The sequence below is a fragment of the Ovis canadensis genome, chromosome 14 (genome assembly GCF_042477335.2).
Source record: "Ovis canadensis isolate MfBH-ARS-UI-01 breed Bighorn chromosome 14, ARS-UI_OviCan_v2, whole genome shotgun sequence".
NCBI classification, from domain to species: Eukaryota; Metazoa; Chordata; class Mammalia; order Artiodactyla; family Bovidae; genus Ovis; species Ovis canadensis.
In genome coordinates, this window is record NC_091258.1 from 75,692,480 (window position 1) to 75,709,861 (window position 17,382).

At 45.1% G+C, this 17,382-nt stretch overlaps 1 protein-coding gene across 2 annotated transcripts; it reads left to right on the forward strand.

The window, feature by feature from the left end:
- Positions 1–3,755: 3,755 nt before the first annotated feature.
- On the forward strand, positions 3,756–15,610 carry LOC138419273 (cationic amino acid transporter 3-like). Of its 2 annotated transcripts, none has more exons than XM_069551942.1 (11): positions 3,756–3,896; positions 8,304–8,705; positions 11,527–11,695; positions 12,022–12,134; positions 12,303–12,525; positions 12,699–12,838; positions 12,941–13,043; positions 13,213–13,412; positions 13,611–13,777; positions 14,260–14,368; positions 14,802–15,610. In XM_069551942.1, exons 2-11 carry the CDS (start codon positions 8,333–8,335, stop codon positions 14,879–14,881), a joined length of 1,677 nt encoding a protein of 558 aa, XP_069408043.1. In that variant the 5' UTR covers positions 3,756–3,896; positions 8,304–8,332; the 3' UTR covers positions 14,882–15,610. The 2 variants fall into 2 exon arrangements, with proteins under 2 accessions (XP_069408043.1, XP_069408044.1); XM_069551943.1 differs by having other exon boundaries at positions 3,764–3,896; positions 8,332–8,705.
- Positions 15,611–17,382: the final 1,772 nt, after the last annotated feature.

Below are 17,382 nucleotides of genomic sequence, written 5' to 3' on the forward strand. Positions count from 1 at the left end.
CTGGAGAAAATAGGAAGTCAGCAGGCTTGCAGCAACGGAAAAATGACCATAACTTCCTGCCTTAACAATTAACTGAGATTGTTTCCCTTTAAAGATGGTCATGGCTGAGCAGAACTGTCATGGATACAGGTCCACCTTTCCTCAGATCACTGGATTCTCTGAATAAAGCATCTTTCTGCTCAATGAAATCTTGCCCTATGATTTATTGTCAGTTGAGCAGCAAGTGGCTGAATCTGCATTTGGTTAGAAATCTAACTCCAGGTGCAGAATAGCCAATGGGTCCATATGGGTCACCATGTCTCTGAGTTAATATGCTCAGGGTGAATCTTCTATCTTAAGGAGCAAAGAGTGAAAATGGTTACTTATAGTTAGGATGGCCTAATGCTGGAGCTTGGGCTATTGCATATTTTAAAGCATTTATAACTTTACGGCTTTTGTCATTTGTTCAATGGGTCTGGTTGGGTAGACTTTATTAAGGCACAGAGAGATTGGACAATGTGGAAAAAACTAGGTACCAAATTCCTGTAAAATTGTGTTGTTGATGTTCAATTGCCAAGTCATGTCAGACTCTTTGCGACCTCATGGACTGCAGCATGTCAGGCTTCCCTGTCCTTCACCATCTCCTGGAGTTTTTTCAAACTCATGTTCACTTAGTCAGAAACCCCCTGAGAGATTTCTTTATTCTGAGAATTGAAAAAGTCAGGATTCTCTCAATTCTTTCAGAATCAATCAGTAAGCCTGTCTTAGTGATGTGTGTGTTTACAAAGTCAAGTCTCACCCTTTGTGACCCCATGGACTGTAGCCTGCCAGGCTCCCCTGTCCATGGGATTCTCCAGGCAAGAGTACTGGAGTGGGTTGCCTTTTTCTCTTCCAGGGAATCTTCTCGATGCAGGGATCAAACTGGTGTCTTCTGCTTGGCAGGCAGATTCTTTACCACTGAGCCACCTGGGAAGCTGTTGAGAAGGGATTTACTCATCCTTATCCTCAAAACAGATGTTCTTTACCCCAAAGGTTAAATTAGATGAGCTATGAGGGTTGAACAATGCAGCCTTGGTTCACACAAAGTTCAGGCTGAACCATGGATAAGCCAAATTGACCTCCCCTCAATATGTGAACATTTTCTCCATCATCAGCAGATAAAAATCTTAGAACTCCATGATCCAGTAATTCTACCTCTGAAGATATACCTGGAAGAGTTGAAAGCACACTCTGGAAGAGATATTTGTACACCCATGTTCACAGCACCATTGTTCACAATAACTAAAGCATGAGAGCAATCCAAGTGCCCACTGACTGAGAAATAGATGAGCCGATGTGGCAAGCACAAATAACAGAGTAGTATTCATCATTTAAAAGGAAGGGGATCCTAACACATGCTACAACATGAAGGAACCTCATGAACTCATTCTTCTAAGTGAAATAAACCTGACAGGAAAGGACAAATATTCTGTGATTCCACTTAAATGGAGTATCTGGAGTGGTCACATTTAGCAAGACAGAGAGGAGAAGGGTAACTTCCAGGAACTGGTGGAGGAGAAATAACTCAGCTGGAATTCCATCACCTCCACTACCTTTGTTCATACTGATGCTTCCCGAGGCCTGCTTCACTTCACATTCCAGGATGTCTGACTCTAGGTGAGTCATCTCACCATCATGGTTATCTGGGTCATGAAGATATTTTTTCTATAATTCTTCTCTGTATTCTTGTCACCTCTTCTTAGTATCTTCTGCTTCTGTTAGGTCCATACCATATATGACCTTTATTGTGCCCATCTTTGCATGAAATGTTTCCTTGGTATCTCTAATTTTAGGTCTCTAATCTTTCCCATTCTATCATTTTCCTCTATTTCTTTGCATTGAAAACTTAGGTAGGCTTTCTTATTTCTCCTTGCTATTCTTTGGAACTCTGCATTCAGATGGATATATCTTTCATCTTCTCCTTTACCTGTCTCTTTGTTTCTCAGCTATTTGTAACGCCTCCTCAGACAACCATTTTGCCTTCTTGCATTTCTTTTTCTTGAGGATAGTTTTGATCACAGCTGTGAAAGTGCTGCACTTAATATGCCAGCAAATTTGGAAAACTCAGCAGTGGCCACAGGACTGGAAAAGGTCAGTTTTCATTCCAATCCCAAAGAAAGGCAATGCCAAAGAATGTTCAAACTACCGCAGCATTGCACTGATCTCACATACTAGCAAAGCAATGCTCAAAATTCTCCAAGCTAGGCTTCAACAGTACATGAAACAAGAACTTCCAGATGTTCAAGTTTGATTTAAAAAAGGCAGAGGAACCAGAGATCAAATTGCCAACATCCATTGGATCATAAAAAAAAAGCAAGAGAGTTCCAAAAAACATCTACTACTGTTTCATTGACTACCTAAAGTCTTTGACTGTGTGGATCACCACAAACTGTGGAAAATTCTTGAAGAAATGTGAATACCAGGCCACCTGACCTCCTTCTTGAGAAATGTGTATGCAGGTCAAGAAGCAACAGTTAGAATCATACATGGAAAAACAGACTAGTTCCAAATTAGGAAAGAAGTACATCAAGGCTGTATATTGTCACCCTGCTTATTTAATTTATATGCACAGTACATTATGTGAAATGCAGAGCTGGATGAAACACAAGCTGGCATCAAGATTGCTGGGAGAAATATCAATAACCTCAGATATGCAGATGACACTACCTTTATGGCAGAAAGTGAAGAGGAACCAAAGAGCCTCTTGATGAAGGTGAAAGAGGAGAGTGAAAAACCTGGCTTCAAATGCAACATTCAAAAAACGAAGATCCTGGCATCCAGCCCCATCACTTCATGGCAAATGGATGGGGAAACAATGGAAACAGTGAAAGATTTTATTTTCTTCATCTCCACAATCACTGCAGATGGTGATCGCAGCCATGACATTAAAAGACACTTGCTCCTTGGATGAAAAGGTATGACCAACCTAGACAGCATATGATAAAGCAGAGGCATTACTTTACTGACAAAGGTCCATCTAGTCAAAGCTATGGTTTTTCCGGTAGTCATGTGTGTGTTTGAGAGTTGGCCCATAAAGAAAGCTGAATGCCAAAGAATTGATGCTTTTAAACTGTGGTGTTGGAGAAGACCCTTGAGAGTCCCTTGGACTGCAAGGAGATCTAACCAGTCCATCCTAAAGGAAATCAGTCCTGAATTGTGAATCACTGCAAGAACTGATGCTGAAGCTGAAACTCCAATATTTTGGCCACCTGATGCAAAGAAGTGGCTCATTGGAAAAGACTGTGATGCTGGGAAAGATTGAAGGTTGGAAGAGAACAGAACGATAGAGGAGAAGATGGTTGGTTGGCATCCCCAATTCAATGAACATGAGTTTGAGCAAGCTCCAGGAGTTGGTGATGGACAGGGAAGCCTGGTGTGCTGCGGTCCACGGGGTCACAAAGAGTTGGACACGACTGAGCAAACTGAACTGAACTGGTGGAGGAGAAAGGGGGAGTTGCTGATGAATGGGTACAGAGCTGAAGTTCTGCAAGGTGAAAAAACTCCTGGGGTTTGGTTGCGCAAAGTGTGTGTGTACTTACTACTACTGATATGGAGACTTAACGGTGGTTAAAATGGTCAATTTTAAGTTGTGCGTGTTTGACCACAATAAAAAAAATTAAAAAAAATAAAATAAAAAAGCCCTCTCAGAGTCTCCCTCGAGGGTTACCACATAAGTGTCAAGGACTGATAACAACACTGCAGATCCTCCCCACCCGCCCAACCCCATCTCCACCCCCAACAACCCAGGGGTGGGAACTGTTTTCTGTGCTCAGGACTCCCCACTTCGGTTCTTGGAGATGTCTCAGCTCCAGCCCCGCATGGCTTACCCTCAGCCTCCCTGACTGACCCAGTGCTCCAGGCTCTGCTCCAAGGATCCAGTAAGTCTCAGGTCACCCTCTTCTGTGGGAGACTGGGCACTGAGTTCACATCCTCCCAAAGAGACCTCTGCAATCCCAGAGTGTGGGGGGTGAGCCCAGCTCCAGCCTGAGGGTGGAGAGACCCATTTTCCAGATGAAAGCAGGAGCTGGGACCTACAGATGTGGGTGAAAAGAGAAGCTGGGGAAGGGGAGTGACTGGATCAACGTCCTTGCGTATAAGACTATTTTGACCCATGCGCAAACAGTAATTATGCTCGCACAGTGAATGTGACGCGTGCACCACTGACTTCACTCCTCACTCTACTGTCTGCTCTTTGTGTCTGCAGATGCAGGGGTGACTAGGAGGAACTCGAGCACCCGCGGCTGTGGGTATTCCTGAGGGGCGACAGTTTGATAATTTATATTATATCATGTTGAGGTTTGCTACTAACAGCAACTCTGTGAAGCTGGCTGTATTATTTACCATGGGCAGCAGTTTAGGAAAGTGGTGGTAAAGCACATGTTAACATAAAATTTCCCATCTTAACTGTTTTAAGTGTACAGTTAAGCAACATTGAATATATTTAAATTGTTGTGCATCCAATCTCCAGCACTCTTCTCATCTTGTAAACTCGAAACTGTGTCCCCATTTAGCAATTAACTCTCTGTTTTTCCCTTCACCCCAGCCCTGGAGAAACAACTATTTCTTTTGTTTCTACTTCTATAAATTTGGCTTCTTAGGAACTTCACACAGGAAGAAATAGACACATTTGTCATTCTGTGACTGTGAAATCGCTTATCATAATGTCCCAATGGTTCCTCCACATTGTAGCATGGCCCGGAATTTCCTGCCTTTTTCTATATTTATAGACCACATTGTGTATGTCTGTTCTTTCCTGCATGTACCGCTGGGCTGCTTCCAACATTCAGCTATTGTGAATAATGCTGCTATGAGCATGGGTGTACAAATATTTCTTTGAGATCCTGATTTCAGTTCTCTTGGGTGTACACCCACAGGGAAACTGCTGGATCACATAGTAAATGCGTTTTTAGTTCTTGGAGGAACCACCATAGCAGCTGCACCATTTTACATTCCTACTAACTGTGCACCACGGTTCATCAGCCAGTTTAAACAAGAAGAAAACAGAGGCCCAGAGAAGTAAGTGAATTGTTCAAAGGCACAGGTGGTATCAAGAAAACCGTACTTTTCTGGCTCTTTGAATGTTTATTCTTAACCAAAATGCTAAACTTGGACTTTGGAGTATCACAGGCAGAAATCCCATGGCAGTAACTTGTGGTCACTGGGTCATCCTGGCCCTGCAGAGCAGTGTAGTGAGGGGACATTTCATGCCCCAAAGGAGCAGGAAACAGAGTCCTGTCATTTCTGATTCAGAATGAAGGTTAGCCCCTCCCTCCAGTTGGGAGGCCACTCTGGTTTGATGTTTTGACTGAGCTGGGCCACAATCTGTCCCTCCTACAAATTCCATCTCCTTCAGCTGTAAAGCAGAATTCCTATTCCATGTCACTCTGTGAGTAATAAACAGGAAGATAACAAGTTTCAGGATCCTTGGTGAAGAAATGTGTGGAGTCTGAACTCTCTGATCATCAGGCTCCTAAAAGAGTCACTTCAAGCATATCAAACAAGGGAGGGGATAATGATGTTAGTAGAGTTCCCTGTTTTATGGAGTGAAAGTGAAAGTGAAAGTTTTAGTCACTCAGTTCAGTTCAGTTCAGTTGCTCAGTCATGTCCGACTCTTTGCGACCCCATGAATTTCAGCAGGCCAGGCCTCCGTGTCCATCATCAACTCCTGGAGTTGACTCAAACTCGTGTCCATAGAGTCGGTGATGCCATCCAGCCATCTCATCCTCTGTCGTCCTCTTCTCCTGACCCCAATCCCTCCCAGCATCAGAGTCTTTTCCAATGAGTCAACTCTTCCAATGAGGTGGCCAAAGTACTGGAGTTTCTGCTTTAGCATCATTCCTTCCAATGAACACCCAGGACAGGTCTCCTTTAGGATGGACTGGTTGGATCTCCTTGCATTCCAAGAGACTCTCAAGAGTCTTCTCCAACACCACAGTTCAAAAGCATCGATTCTTCGGTGCTCAGCTTTCTTCACAGTCCAACTCTCACATCCATACATGACCACAGGAAAAACCATAGATGGACCAAAGACGGACCTTTGTTGGCAAAGTAATGTCTCTGCTTTTGAATATGCTATCTAGGTTGGTCAGAACTTTCCTTTCAAGGAGTAAGCATCTTTTAATTTCATGGCTGCAGTCACCATCTGCAGTGATTTTGGAGCCCACCGAAAATAAAGTCTGACACTGTTTCCACATCTATTTCCTACTAAGTGATGAGACCAGATGCCATGATCCTAGTTTTCTGAATGTTGACCTTTAAGCCAACTTTTTCACTCTCCTCTTTCGCTTTCATCAAGAGGTTTTTAGTTCCTCTTCACTTTCTGACATAAGGATGGTGTCATCTGCATATCTGAGGTTATTGATATTTCTCGGCAATCTTGAGTCCAGCTTGTGCTTCTTCCAGCCCAGCATTTCTCATGATGTACTCTGCATAGAAGTTAAATAAGCAGGATGACAATATACAAACTTGACGTACTCCTTTTCCTATTTGAAACCAGTCTGTTGTCCCATGTCCAGTTCTAACTGTTGTTTCCTGACCTGCATATAGGTTTCTCAAGAGGCAAGTCAGGTGATCTGGTGTTCCCATGTGTTTCAGAATTTTCCACAGTTGATTGTGATCCACACAGTCAAAGGCTTTGGCATAGTCAATAAAGCAGAAATAGATGTTTTTCTGGAACTCTGTTGCTTTTTCCATGATCCAGCGGATGTTGGCCATTTGATCTCTGGTTCCTCTGCCTTTTCTAAAACCAGCTTGAGCATCTGGAAGTTCACGGTTCATGTATTGCTGAAGCCTGGCTTGCAGAATTTTGAGCATTACTTTACTAGCATGTGAGATGAGTGCAATTGTGCAGTAGTTTGTGCATTCTTTGGCATTGTCTTTCTTTGGGATTGGAATGAAAACTGACCTTTTCCAGTCCTGTGGCCACTGCTGAGTTTTCCAAAATTTGCTGGCATATTGAGTGCAGCACTTTCACAGCATCATCTTTCAGGATTTGAAAGAGGTCAACTGGAATTCCATCACCTCCACTAGCTTTGTTCGTAGTGATGCTTTCTAAGGCCCACTTGACTTCATATTTCAGGATGTCTAGCTCTAGGTGAGTGATCACACAATCGTGATTATCTGGGTCATGAAGATCTTTTTTGTACAGTTCTGTGTATTCTTACCTCCTCTTCTTAATATCTTCTGCTTCTGTTAGGTCCATACCATTTCTGTCCTTTATTGAGCCCATCTTTGCCTGAAATGCTGCCTTGGTGTCTCTAATTTCCTTGAAGAGATCTCTAGTCTTTTCCATTCTGTCGCTCAGTATTGTCCAACTCTTTACGACCCCATGGACTGACTGTAGCCTGCCAGGCTCCTCTGCCTGTGGAATTCTCCAGGCAACTCTACTGGAGTGGGTTTTCATTCCCTTCTCCAGGGGATCTTCCTGACCCAGGGATTAAGTAAAGGAAGACAAAGAGTGGTATGTAGCTTGTGCAAAATCAGATAAACTATTAGGTAGCAGAGTGAAATTTGAACCAACAGATGGATTTCTATCCAAAAGTCAGTATTCTTATCCACTCAACTCATACTGACTAAGCAGCTACTCTGTGCCTGGCACTTTGCTGGAAGCCTTTGCTTCTGTAGGAGCAGAAAACATTTCTTTATAGGGTGCTTTGACTGGTCTAATAATTAAATTGGCATAAGTTAGATTGACAAGCTTAATTTGCTATGTATTGGAGCCCCATGAAAACTCAGAGGCTCAAAGACAGGCATTTGAGGCTTATATGCCCTCTGCCCCGAGCTAAGGAGAAGGGGTTAAGGATCTGGGGCTTCAAAAGGGAGGAAGACAACCCACAGGATGATGGGAAGAGCTATTATTTGGGAAGCAAACATTTGCCACTCCAGACAGGTAAGTCTTTCTGAGATAAAAAGCTATCCCTGGTAAATGACTCTCTTCCTGGCAAAGGTCTAATCTACATTATTTTGAGCAGTTAAAGGAGAGACAAGGAACTTCTCCTGAGTCTTCTGGGTCTTAATTAATTTTAGCTCAAAGCAACCTGCATGCCAAAGTGGGACATTTGGGGGAGACATAGTCTGCTCCCCTTCACTTCTCTTAAAGCAAACTTTCTAGTAACTTGGAATCATATTAAGAGCCTTCTCTATGTTAAAGAAACCAAAGCTCACAGATGGAGAACTTGGCCAATGTGTCCTTTGACCATGTGGTCCCCACCACGCTGTTCATCTGTGAAACTCCCAGGACCAAGAGTGGATAACATTCTTGATGGCTTTGTGTCTTGTTTTCTCAGCAGATCTTACTTCCTCAACTCTGTCTAGGATGCGATGTCAGGATGTTCACCAATTTGGTCAGAAGCTGGTTCGAAGGCAACAGTTGAAGCCCACTGAGGCGCCTGAGAGTCCCAAGGCCCGTCACCTGAACACTCTTGACCTGGTGGTCTGGGGTGTGGCCAGCACGCTGGGGGCCGGCGTGTACATCCTGGTGGGAGAAGTGGCCATGTTCATCGCTGGACCAGCGATCGTCATCTCCTTCTTGGTGGCAGCCCTGTCTTCTGCGTTGTCTGGGCTCTGCTATGCCGAGTTTGGGACACGGGTCTCATGGACCGGTTCTGCGCATCTCTACAGCTACATCAGTGTGGGAGAACTGTGGGCTTTCGTCACTGGTTGGAACCTCATACTAGCTTATGTCATTGGTGAGATGATGGGTGGAAAAGGTGTGGGGCTTGAGATCAGAATTTAGGAGTGAGGAGTTGGGTCTTCGGTCGTTCACGAGCACTTTGTCATCCACTTTGTTGGAGGAGAAGGAGGAGGGTAATAGTGTCAGGAACACTCCACAACTTCGTTGTACTCAGCTTTCTCCTGCTTCTTTACATGATGGACCAAGAAGCCAGAGGAAAGGGAACTGTTGGGAGTGGGTGAGATGGAGGTGTGTCCCACAGGCTCCTCCCCTCACCGTACTGAAGTCTCTGCTCAGTTGTTGCATTCATGGGATTTCCCTTTACCACTTGATTTAAGATTTCAACCCTTGTCTCCCATTTTCCTGTTCCCACTTCACTGTTTTCTTACATAACATTGATCACCTGCTAATGTGTTAAATAGTTGACCTATTTGGTGATCATTTGACTCTACTCTCCCCACCTCATGAAGAAGAACTCTTTGAGAGTAGGTATTGATGCAAAATCTTGGCTCTCTGTGCACCAACACCAAACAGAAAAGAGACAGAGTCATAAAGGAGAAGGAGAGAGTGGCTTTATTTCTCAGCCAGGCAAAGTGGGAAGACAGTAGGTTTGTGCCTTAATAACAGTGCCCCCACTGCCATGGGAATAGGGAGAGAATATATAGTCAGGGCTCCTGGTCAGAGCTATCCTGAGAAGCTCACGGTATGTGCAGAGTCTCAGGTGATCAGGTCTCCTAATTTTTTTTAAAGTGTTTTCTTCCTTCTTTCTTTTCTTGAATATTTATTTATTTGACTGTGTCAGGTCTTAGCTACAGCACACAGGATCTTTCATTGTGGGGCATGGACTCTCTAGTTGTGATGCTCACATTTAGTTGCTCTGTGCCACATGGGATCTTGAATGTGAATCCCTTCATTGCAAGGCAGATTCTTAACCACTGGACCATCAGGAAAGCAACCAACAAACCACCTAATATTGATGAGCTTCTGTGTTCCCTTTAATCTTGCCTCAGGTGGTTTCTTGGCCCCCCTGCCTTGATTGACAACTCTTTGAATCTGTCCTTTGGAACTCAGGGAAGGTCATGGAGGCTGAAGTTTTGCCTACAAGAAATGGGGAACAAAAAGGCCTCTGTGCCCAGAGTCCCACAGAGCTCTGCTCAGCATCAGTATTTTGTAATTTTCCCCCAAAATATATCCTATGGCACACAGAGGGGTTCAGTTTATGTTTGTTAACAAATGTTCCTTCTGCTGCTGCTGCTGCAGCCGTTGCAAGTGTGGCCAGGGCCTGGAGCCACACCTTCGACAGCCTGATTGGGAACCATATCTCTCAGGCGTTAGAGGGAACTTTCTCTCCGAATATGCCCTACTTCCTGGCCACCTACCCAGATGTGACAATCAGAACGTCTCCAGGGAGTTTCTTGGTGGCTTCACCTCAGATCAGTCGCTCAATCATGTCCAACTCTTTGCAACCCCATGGAATGCAGCACGCCAGGCTTCCCTGTCCATCACCAACTCCCAGAGCTCGCTCAAACTCATGTCCATCGAGTCAGTCATGCCATCCAGCCGTCTCATCCTCTGTCATTCCCTTCTCCTCTGGCTTTCAAGCTTTCCCAGCATCAGGGTCTTTTCCAATGAGTCAGTTCTTTGCATCATGTGACCAAAATATTGGAGTTTCAGCTTCAGCATCAGTCCTTCCGATGAATATTCAGGACTGATTTCCTTTAGGATGGACTGGTTGGATCTCCTTGCAGTCCAAGGGACTCTCTAGAGTCTTCTCCAACACCGTGGGTCAAAAGCATCAAATCTTCAGTGCTCAGCTTTCTTTATAGTCCAACTCTCACATCCATACATGACTACTGGAAAAACCATGGCTTGGACTAGATGGGCCTTTGTTGGCAAAGTAATGTCTCTGCTTTTGAATATGCCATCTAGGTTGGTCATAATTTTCCTTCCAAGGAGTAAGTGTCTTTTAATTTTATGGCTGCGATCACCATCTGCAGTGATTTTGGAGCCCCCCAAAATAAAGTCTGACACTGTTTCCACTGTCTCCCCATCTATTTCCCATGAAGTGATGGGACCAGATGCCATGATCTTAGTTTTTTGATTGTTGAGTTTTAAGCCAACTTTTTCACTCTCGTCTCTCATGTTCATCAAGAGGCTCTTCAGTTCCTCTTCATCTTCTATCATAAGGGTGGTGTCATCTGTGTATCTGGTGGTTTAGTGGTTAGGATTCTGGGTTTTCACTGCCATGGCCCAGGTTCATCCATGGCAAGGGAATGGAGATCCTACAAACCATGGCATGGCCAAAAAATGAACCCACAACAAAACAAAGAGAATGTCTCCAGACGTTGCCAACAGTCCCTTGGGGAACAAAACCACTTCCAGCTGAGAAGCATTTACTTAGACTGACAAGTTTCTTCCTCTATACTAAGACCAAACTTTTTTTTTAATTGAGAGAAAATTTACATAGCATAAAATTAACCATTTAATTATTCTCCCCAATTTCGTTGAGTTAATTAACATCCAACATTGTATAAGTTTAAAGTGTACCACATGATGATTTGATAGACATGTCTACTGTGAGATGATGGCCACAGTAAGAAACAAGCTACCTTAAAGTGTACTTAGAGGGACTTAGTACCTTCACAGTGTCCTGTAACCATCACCTGCATCTAGTTCCAAACATTTGCATCACAAGCAAAGGAAACCCTGCACCCAATGAGCAGTCACTGTCCGTCTATCCACCACCATCAGCCCTCCTGACACTGTAGCCACTGGTCTGCTTTCTGTCTCCATGGATTTGGTTATTTTGGATGTCTCATATTCCTTCTTTCCCACAGGACTACTGACTCTGGGAGCTCCTGAGTCAACTCTACTTTACAAAGTGTTAGGCATCAACGTTTCGGTTCTCAGCTTCATCATCATCTCTGGCTTCATCAAGGGAGACCTGCACAACTGGAAGCTCACAGAACAGGACTACACATTGAACACTTCTGAATCCACCTCTAGGTTAGGAGGGTTCTCTTGTCCATAGCGACACTTGTGTGAAGGTGGGTGCATGTCTGGAAATCTGGTGGGGACTAAAGAGTGGCAACCCACCCCACCATTCTTACCTGGATAATCCCATGAACAGAGGAGCCTGGTAGGCTACGGCCCATGGGGTCGAAAAAGTTGGTCATGACTAAATGAGTAAACCACCACCAAAGAGACCTGGGCTGATGGATCTAAGTGATGGGGGTCCTGGAGCCCAGCACTTGTGGTATGAAGGGAAGAGTCCAGTAGAGATGGCTGAACTCACCTCACTCATGTTCTTCCTCATTCCTCTCTCACCATAGGTTGGGCCCTCTGGGTTCCAGAGGGTTTGCACCTTTGGTCTTTGATGGGATTCTCCAGGGAGCAGCTCTGTGTTTCTACATGTTTATTGGTTTTGATGCCATTGTCACTAAAGGTAATATAGTCACTGTGCTTCTCATCAGGGGTTTGGGGAAAGATTAGGCTACCCTTGGGCATAGGGGTCGGAAGAAGGATAAGCTGCTTTTGATGGTGCAAGAGGAAAGGGGTATTGCGTTTTCACTCCCTGTGTTTTCCTAACCTAGTACATCTATGCATCCTGCAGGGGAAGAAGCCCTAAATCCTCAGCGCTCCATCCCCGTGAGCACCATGATCACGATCTTCATCTGCTTTGTGGTGTGCTTTGGTGTCTCAGCAGCACTCACCCTCATGGTGCCCTACTGCCAGATCCATCCTGAGAGCCCCTTGCCAGAGGCTTTCCTCCTTGTTGGGTGGGGCCCTGCCAGATATGTCGTGGCTGTTGGCGCCCTCTGTGCTCTTACGTCCAGGTCAGTAAATGGCTTTCTCCCCGTTGACGGTCAGATGCTCGGGTATCCCAGCCCTTGGGATTGAGAGACAAGAGGGAAGGACACCTTGACCCAAGTAGACTAGGAAACAGAAGTGCCAGTCCTCCCGTCCCGTCTCTCCATGTCCTCATACACGTTTTTATTTTCTTTTCCAGTCTCCTCGGTGATATGTTCCCCATGCCTCCGGGGATGTGCATGATGGCAGAGGACGGACTCCTTTCTCGGGGTCTTGCAGAGATCCACGCCCACACAGGCACGCCTGTCAGGGCCATCATGTCTTCCGGAAACCTTGCAGGTGGATAAACAAAACCCACCCCTTGTTTGATCATTTCCTTACCTTGGATATTTCTGGCTGTTTCTCACTCCCTTCCCCACCTTGTCTGTGCCCTCATCCTAGCAATCATGGCGTTACTCTTCAAGTTCAGCGATCTGGTGGACCTCCTATCAATTGGGACCCTGCTTGCTGACTCCCTGGTGGCTCTCTCTGTGCTTGCCCTCAGGTGAGACTCCGCTACAACTTGGCTCAGAGTCGTGGACTCAAGTGGAGCTAAAACTCCTCTAGCTTCATGTCCTGCTCTGCTGAGATCCGGAGAGAGTTGGATTAAACTCTCTGGTGATGGATGAGTATATGGTCTCTTGTTAATATGGCCTTAATATCCTCTCACTCAGGTACCAGCCAGATCAGAAGTTCAGCAAGAAGGAGAAAACAGAGGAGGAAATTGAGATGAAGCCTAAACTTGAAGAAAAGCCCCCAGAGCCTGTATCTGAAGCAGGAAACTCAAACATTCTGAAGAGTCTGTGGTTCCCTACTGGCACCATCCCCACCTGGAAATCTGGCCAGATTGTCTATGGATGTGCTTTCCTGCTTGGTGAGCAATGGGACTTCTCTTTGGTGGTATTCTGAAATTGACAGGATGGGTTGGAAATACGTGTCTTTTTCAGTTACGAAGTAGTAGAGATATGATGCCCCTTCCTGATGTGGGCAGCCTGGGGAGCGATGTGGCCCGAGGTCCTGACCTTTTTGTCTTCTGGGTCCAGCCTGTTCTCCTTCATCTTGACCTTTGCAGTTCTCCTGCTGGCCATCCTGAGCCTGGTCCTGGCCCAGTGGCCCAGCCAGTTGTTCTCTGGAGACCCCGTGCTCACAACAGTGGCTGTGCTGCTGCTGCTGCTCATCACTGGGGTCACGGTCATCATCTGGAGGCAGCCCCAGAACCCCTCTCCTCTTCCGTTCAGGGTAGGTGAGGGACTTCCCTGGTGGTCCAGTGGTTGGTTAAGAATCTACCTTGCAATACAGGGGATGTAGGTTAGATTCCTGGTGGGGGAAAAAATACCCCATATGCTGCAGGGAAGATAAGCCCATGCCCCCACAACTAGAGAAGCCCTTGGGCCACAACTCAGTTCTGATGCAGCCAAATTAATTAGTTGATTAATTTTTTTAAAAAGTAGGTGACCTTATGTGCCCAAACTATCCACCTTGAGTGAATGAAGTTCACCTGCTTTGAGGTCTAAACATCCTTTACTGAATGGGGGAAGATGGGAATTGCTCAAACCAATGGACCCTTCCCTGATCCACACTCAATGCTTCACATAACCAGTTTCAGTAGGCACTGAACACACAGCTTCAACAGGACTGGAGTCTTCCTGCCCACATGTGGGTTGCAGGCCCCTTTTCCAACGTCTGGGCTGTGCTCAGGGATGAAGTGACTCTGCCCACAGGTCCCTGCTCTGCCTGTCCTCCCACTGGTGAGCATCCTTCTGAACATTTATCTGATGGTGCAGATGACTTCTGGGGCCTGGATCCAATTCAGTGTCTGGAATGCCATTGGTAAGTGGTTTTCTGGGATTAAGAGACCTCTCAGTTGACTGATCCCCATCTTCTTCCTAACACCACTCCCCTAAACTGTGTCAAACACCCTCATAGGAGACCTAGTGAGCAAGAGTGGGGTTCCCTGGTGTCTCAGTGGTAAAGAATCCACCTGTCAATGCAGGAAATATGAGACACAGGTTCAACCCCTGGGTAAGGAGGATCCCTGGAGGAGGAAATAGCAACCCACTCCAGTACACTTGACTGGAGAATACCATGGGCAGAGGAGCCTGGAGGGCTATGGTCTGTGGGGTCACAAAAGAGTCAGTCACGACTGAGGGACAGAGCATGCACACGAGCGTGTACACAAGCATGTATCAGTAAAGAGAGCATCGACTTTCCCTTCTCACTGTCTCATTTCCCTAATGGGATTTGCCATATATTTTGGCTATAGGATCCGACATAGCCTGGAGGAGAACTAGAAGCAACAGCCTCCACCTCCCAAACTCTTCACTCAAGCATCCCTGCTGCTGAATCATCTTAACCACAGGACATAGATGCCATGTGGAATCTCTTCATATGCTAGAGGAATCTTCTGGATAAAGGGGCACTTTAAGCCTCTATGGACTATGAAGGTGCAATGCATTTCAGTTCAGTTCAGTTCAGTTGCTCAGTCATGTCTGACTCTTTCCGACTCATGAACTGCAGCACACCAGGCCTCCCTGTCCATCACCAACTCCTGGAGTTCACCCAAACTCATGTCCATTGAGTTGGTGATGCCATACAATCATCTCATCCTCTGTTGTCCTCTTCTCCTCCTGCCCTCAATCTTTTCCAGCATCAGGGTCTTTTCAAGTAAGACAGCTCTTCAAATCAGGTGGCCAAGGTATTGGAGTTTCAGCTTCAACATTACTCCTTCCAATGAACACCCAGGACTGATCCCCTTTAGGATGGATTGGTTGGATCTCTTTGCAGTCCAAGGGACTCTTGAGAGTATTCTCCAACACCACAGTTCAAAAGCATTAATTCTTCTGCGCTCAGCTTTCTTTATAGTCCAACTCTCTCATCCATACATGACTACTGGAAAAACCATACCCTTGACTAGATGGACCTTTGTTGACAAAATAATGTCTCTGCTTTTGAATATGCTGTCTAGGTTGGTCATAATTTCATTCCAAGGAGTAAGTGTCTTTTAATTTCATGGCTGCAATCACAATCTGCAGTGATTTTGGAGCCCCCCAAAATAAAGTCAGTCACCATTTCCATTGTTTCTCCATCTATTTCCCATGAAGTGATGGGACCAGATGCCATGATCTTAGTTTTCTGAATGCTGACTTTTAAACCAACATTTTCACTCTCCTCGTTCACTTTCATCAAGAGCCTTTTTAGTTCCTCTTCACTTTCTGCCAGAAGGGTGGTGTCATCTGCATATCTGAGGTGATTGATATTTCTCCCAGCAATCTTGATTCCAGCTTGTGCTTCTTCCAGCCCAGCGTTTCTCATGATGTCCTCTGCATAGAAGTTAAACAAGCAGGGTGACCATATACAGCCTTGACGGACTCCTTTTCCTATTTGGAACCAGTCTGTTGTTCCATGTCCAGTTCTAACTGTTGCTTCCTGACCTGCATACAGGCTTTTCAAGCGGCAGGTCAGGTGGCCTGCTATTCCCATCTCTGTCAGAATTTTCCATAGTTTATTGTGATCCACACCATCAAGGCTTTGGCATAGTCAATAAAGCAGAAATAGGTGTTTTTCTGGAACTCTCTTGCTTTTTCCATGATCCAGCAGATGTTGGCAATTTGATCTCTGGTTCCTCTGCCTTTTCTGAAACTAGCTTGAACATCTGGAATTTCACAGTTCATGTTTTACTGAAGCCTGGCTTGCAGAATTTTGAGCATTACTTTACCATCGTGTGAGGTGAGTGCACCTGTGTGGTAGTTTGAACATTCTTCGACATTGCCTTTCTTTGGGACTGGAATGAAAACTGACCTTTTCCAGTCCTGTGGCCACTGCTGAGTTTTCCAAATTTGCTGGCATATTGAGTGCAGCATTTTCACAGCACCATCTTTCAGGATTTGAAGTAGCTCAACTGGAATTCCATCACCTCCACTAGCTTTGTTCATAGTGATGCTTCCTAAGGCCAACTTGACTTCATATTCCAGGACATCTGGCTCTAGGTGAGTGATCACACCATGGTGATTATCTGGGTCGTGAAGATCTTTTTTGTAAAATTTGTATGTGTATTCTTGCCACCTCTTCTTAATATCTTCTGCTTCTGGAAGATACCATTTCTGTCCTTTATCGAGCCCATCTTTGCTTGAAATGCTCCCTTCCTAATTTCCTTGAAGAGATCGCTAGTCTTTCCCATTCTATTGTTTTCCTCTATTTCTTTGCATTGATCACTGAGGAAAGCTTTCTTAACTCTCCTTGCTATTCTTTGGAACTCTGCATTCAATTGAGTATATCTTTCCTTTTCTCCTTTGCTCCTCGCTTGTCTTCTTTCATAGCTATTTGTAAGGCCACTTCAGACAGCCATTTTGCTTTTTTCATTTCTTTTTCTTGGGAATGGTCTTGATCCCTGTCTCCTGTACAGTGTCACAAACCTCCGTCCATAGTTCATCAGGCACTCTGCCTATCAGATCTAGTCCCTTAAATCTTTTTCTCACTTCCACTGTCTAATCATAAGGGATTTGATTTAGGTCATACCTGAATGGTTTAGTGGTTTTCCCCACTTTCTTCAACTTCAGTCTGAATTTGGCAATAAGGAGTTCATGATCTGGGCCACAGTCAGCTCCGGGTCTTGTTTTTGCTGACTGTATAGAGCTTCTCCATCTTTGGCTGCAAAGAATATAATCAGTCTGATTTCGGTATTGGCCATCTGGTGATGTCCATGTGTAGAGTCTTCTCTTGTGTTGTTGGAAGAGGGTGTTTGCTATGACCAGTGCATTCTCTTGGCAAAACTCTATTAACCTTTGCCCTGCCTCATTCTGTACTCCAAGGCCAAATTTGCCTGTTACTCCAGGTGTTTCTTGACT

Bases quoted from the DNA above. Each gene is read 5' to 3' on its own strand.
- LOC138419273 (XM_069551942.1), top strand. From the start codon at position 8,333: ATGCGATGTCAGGATGTTCACCAATTTGGTCAGAAGCTGGTTCGAAGG. The intron at 8,706-11,526 runs GTGAGATGATGG...TCTTTCCCACAG, and splicing joins CATACTAGCTTATGTCATTG to GACTACTGACTCTGGGAGCT. The intron at 13,044-13,212 runs GTGAGACTCCGC...CCTCTCACTCAG, and splicing joins CTCTCTGTGCTTGCCCTCAG to GTACCAGCCAGATCAGAAGT.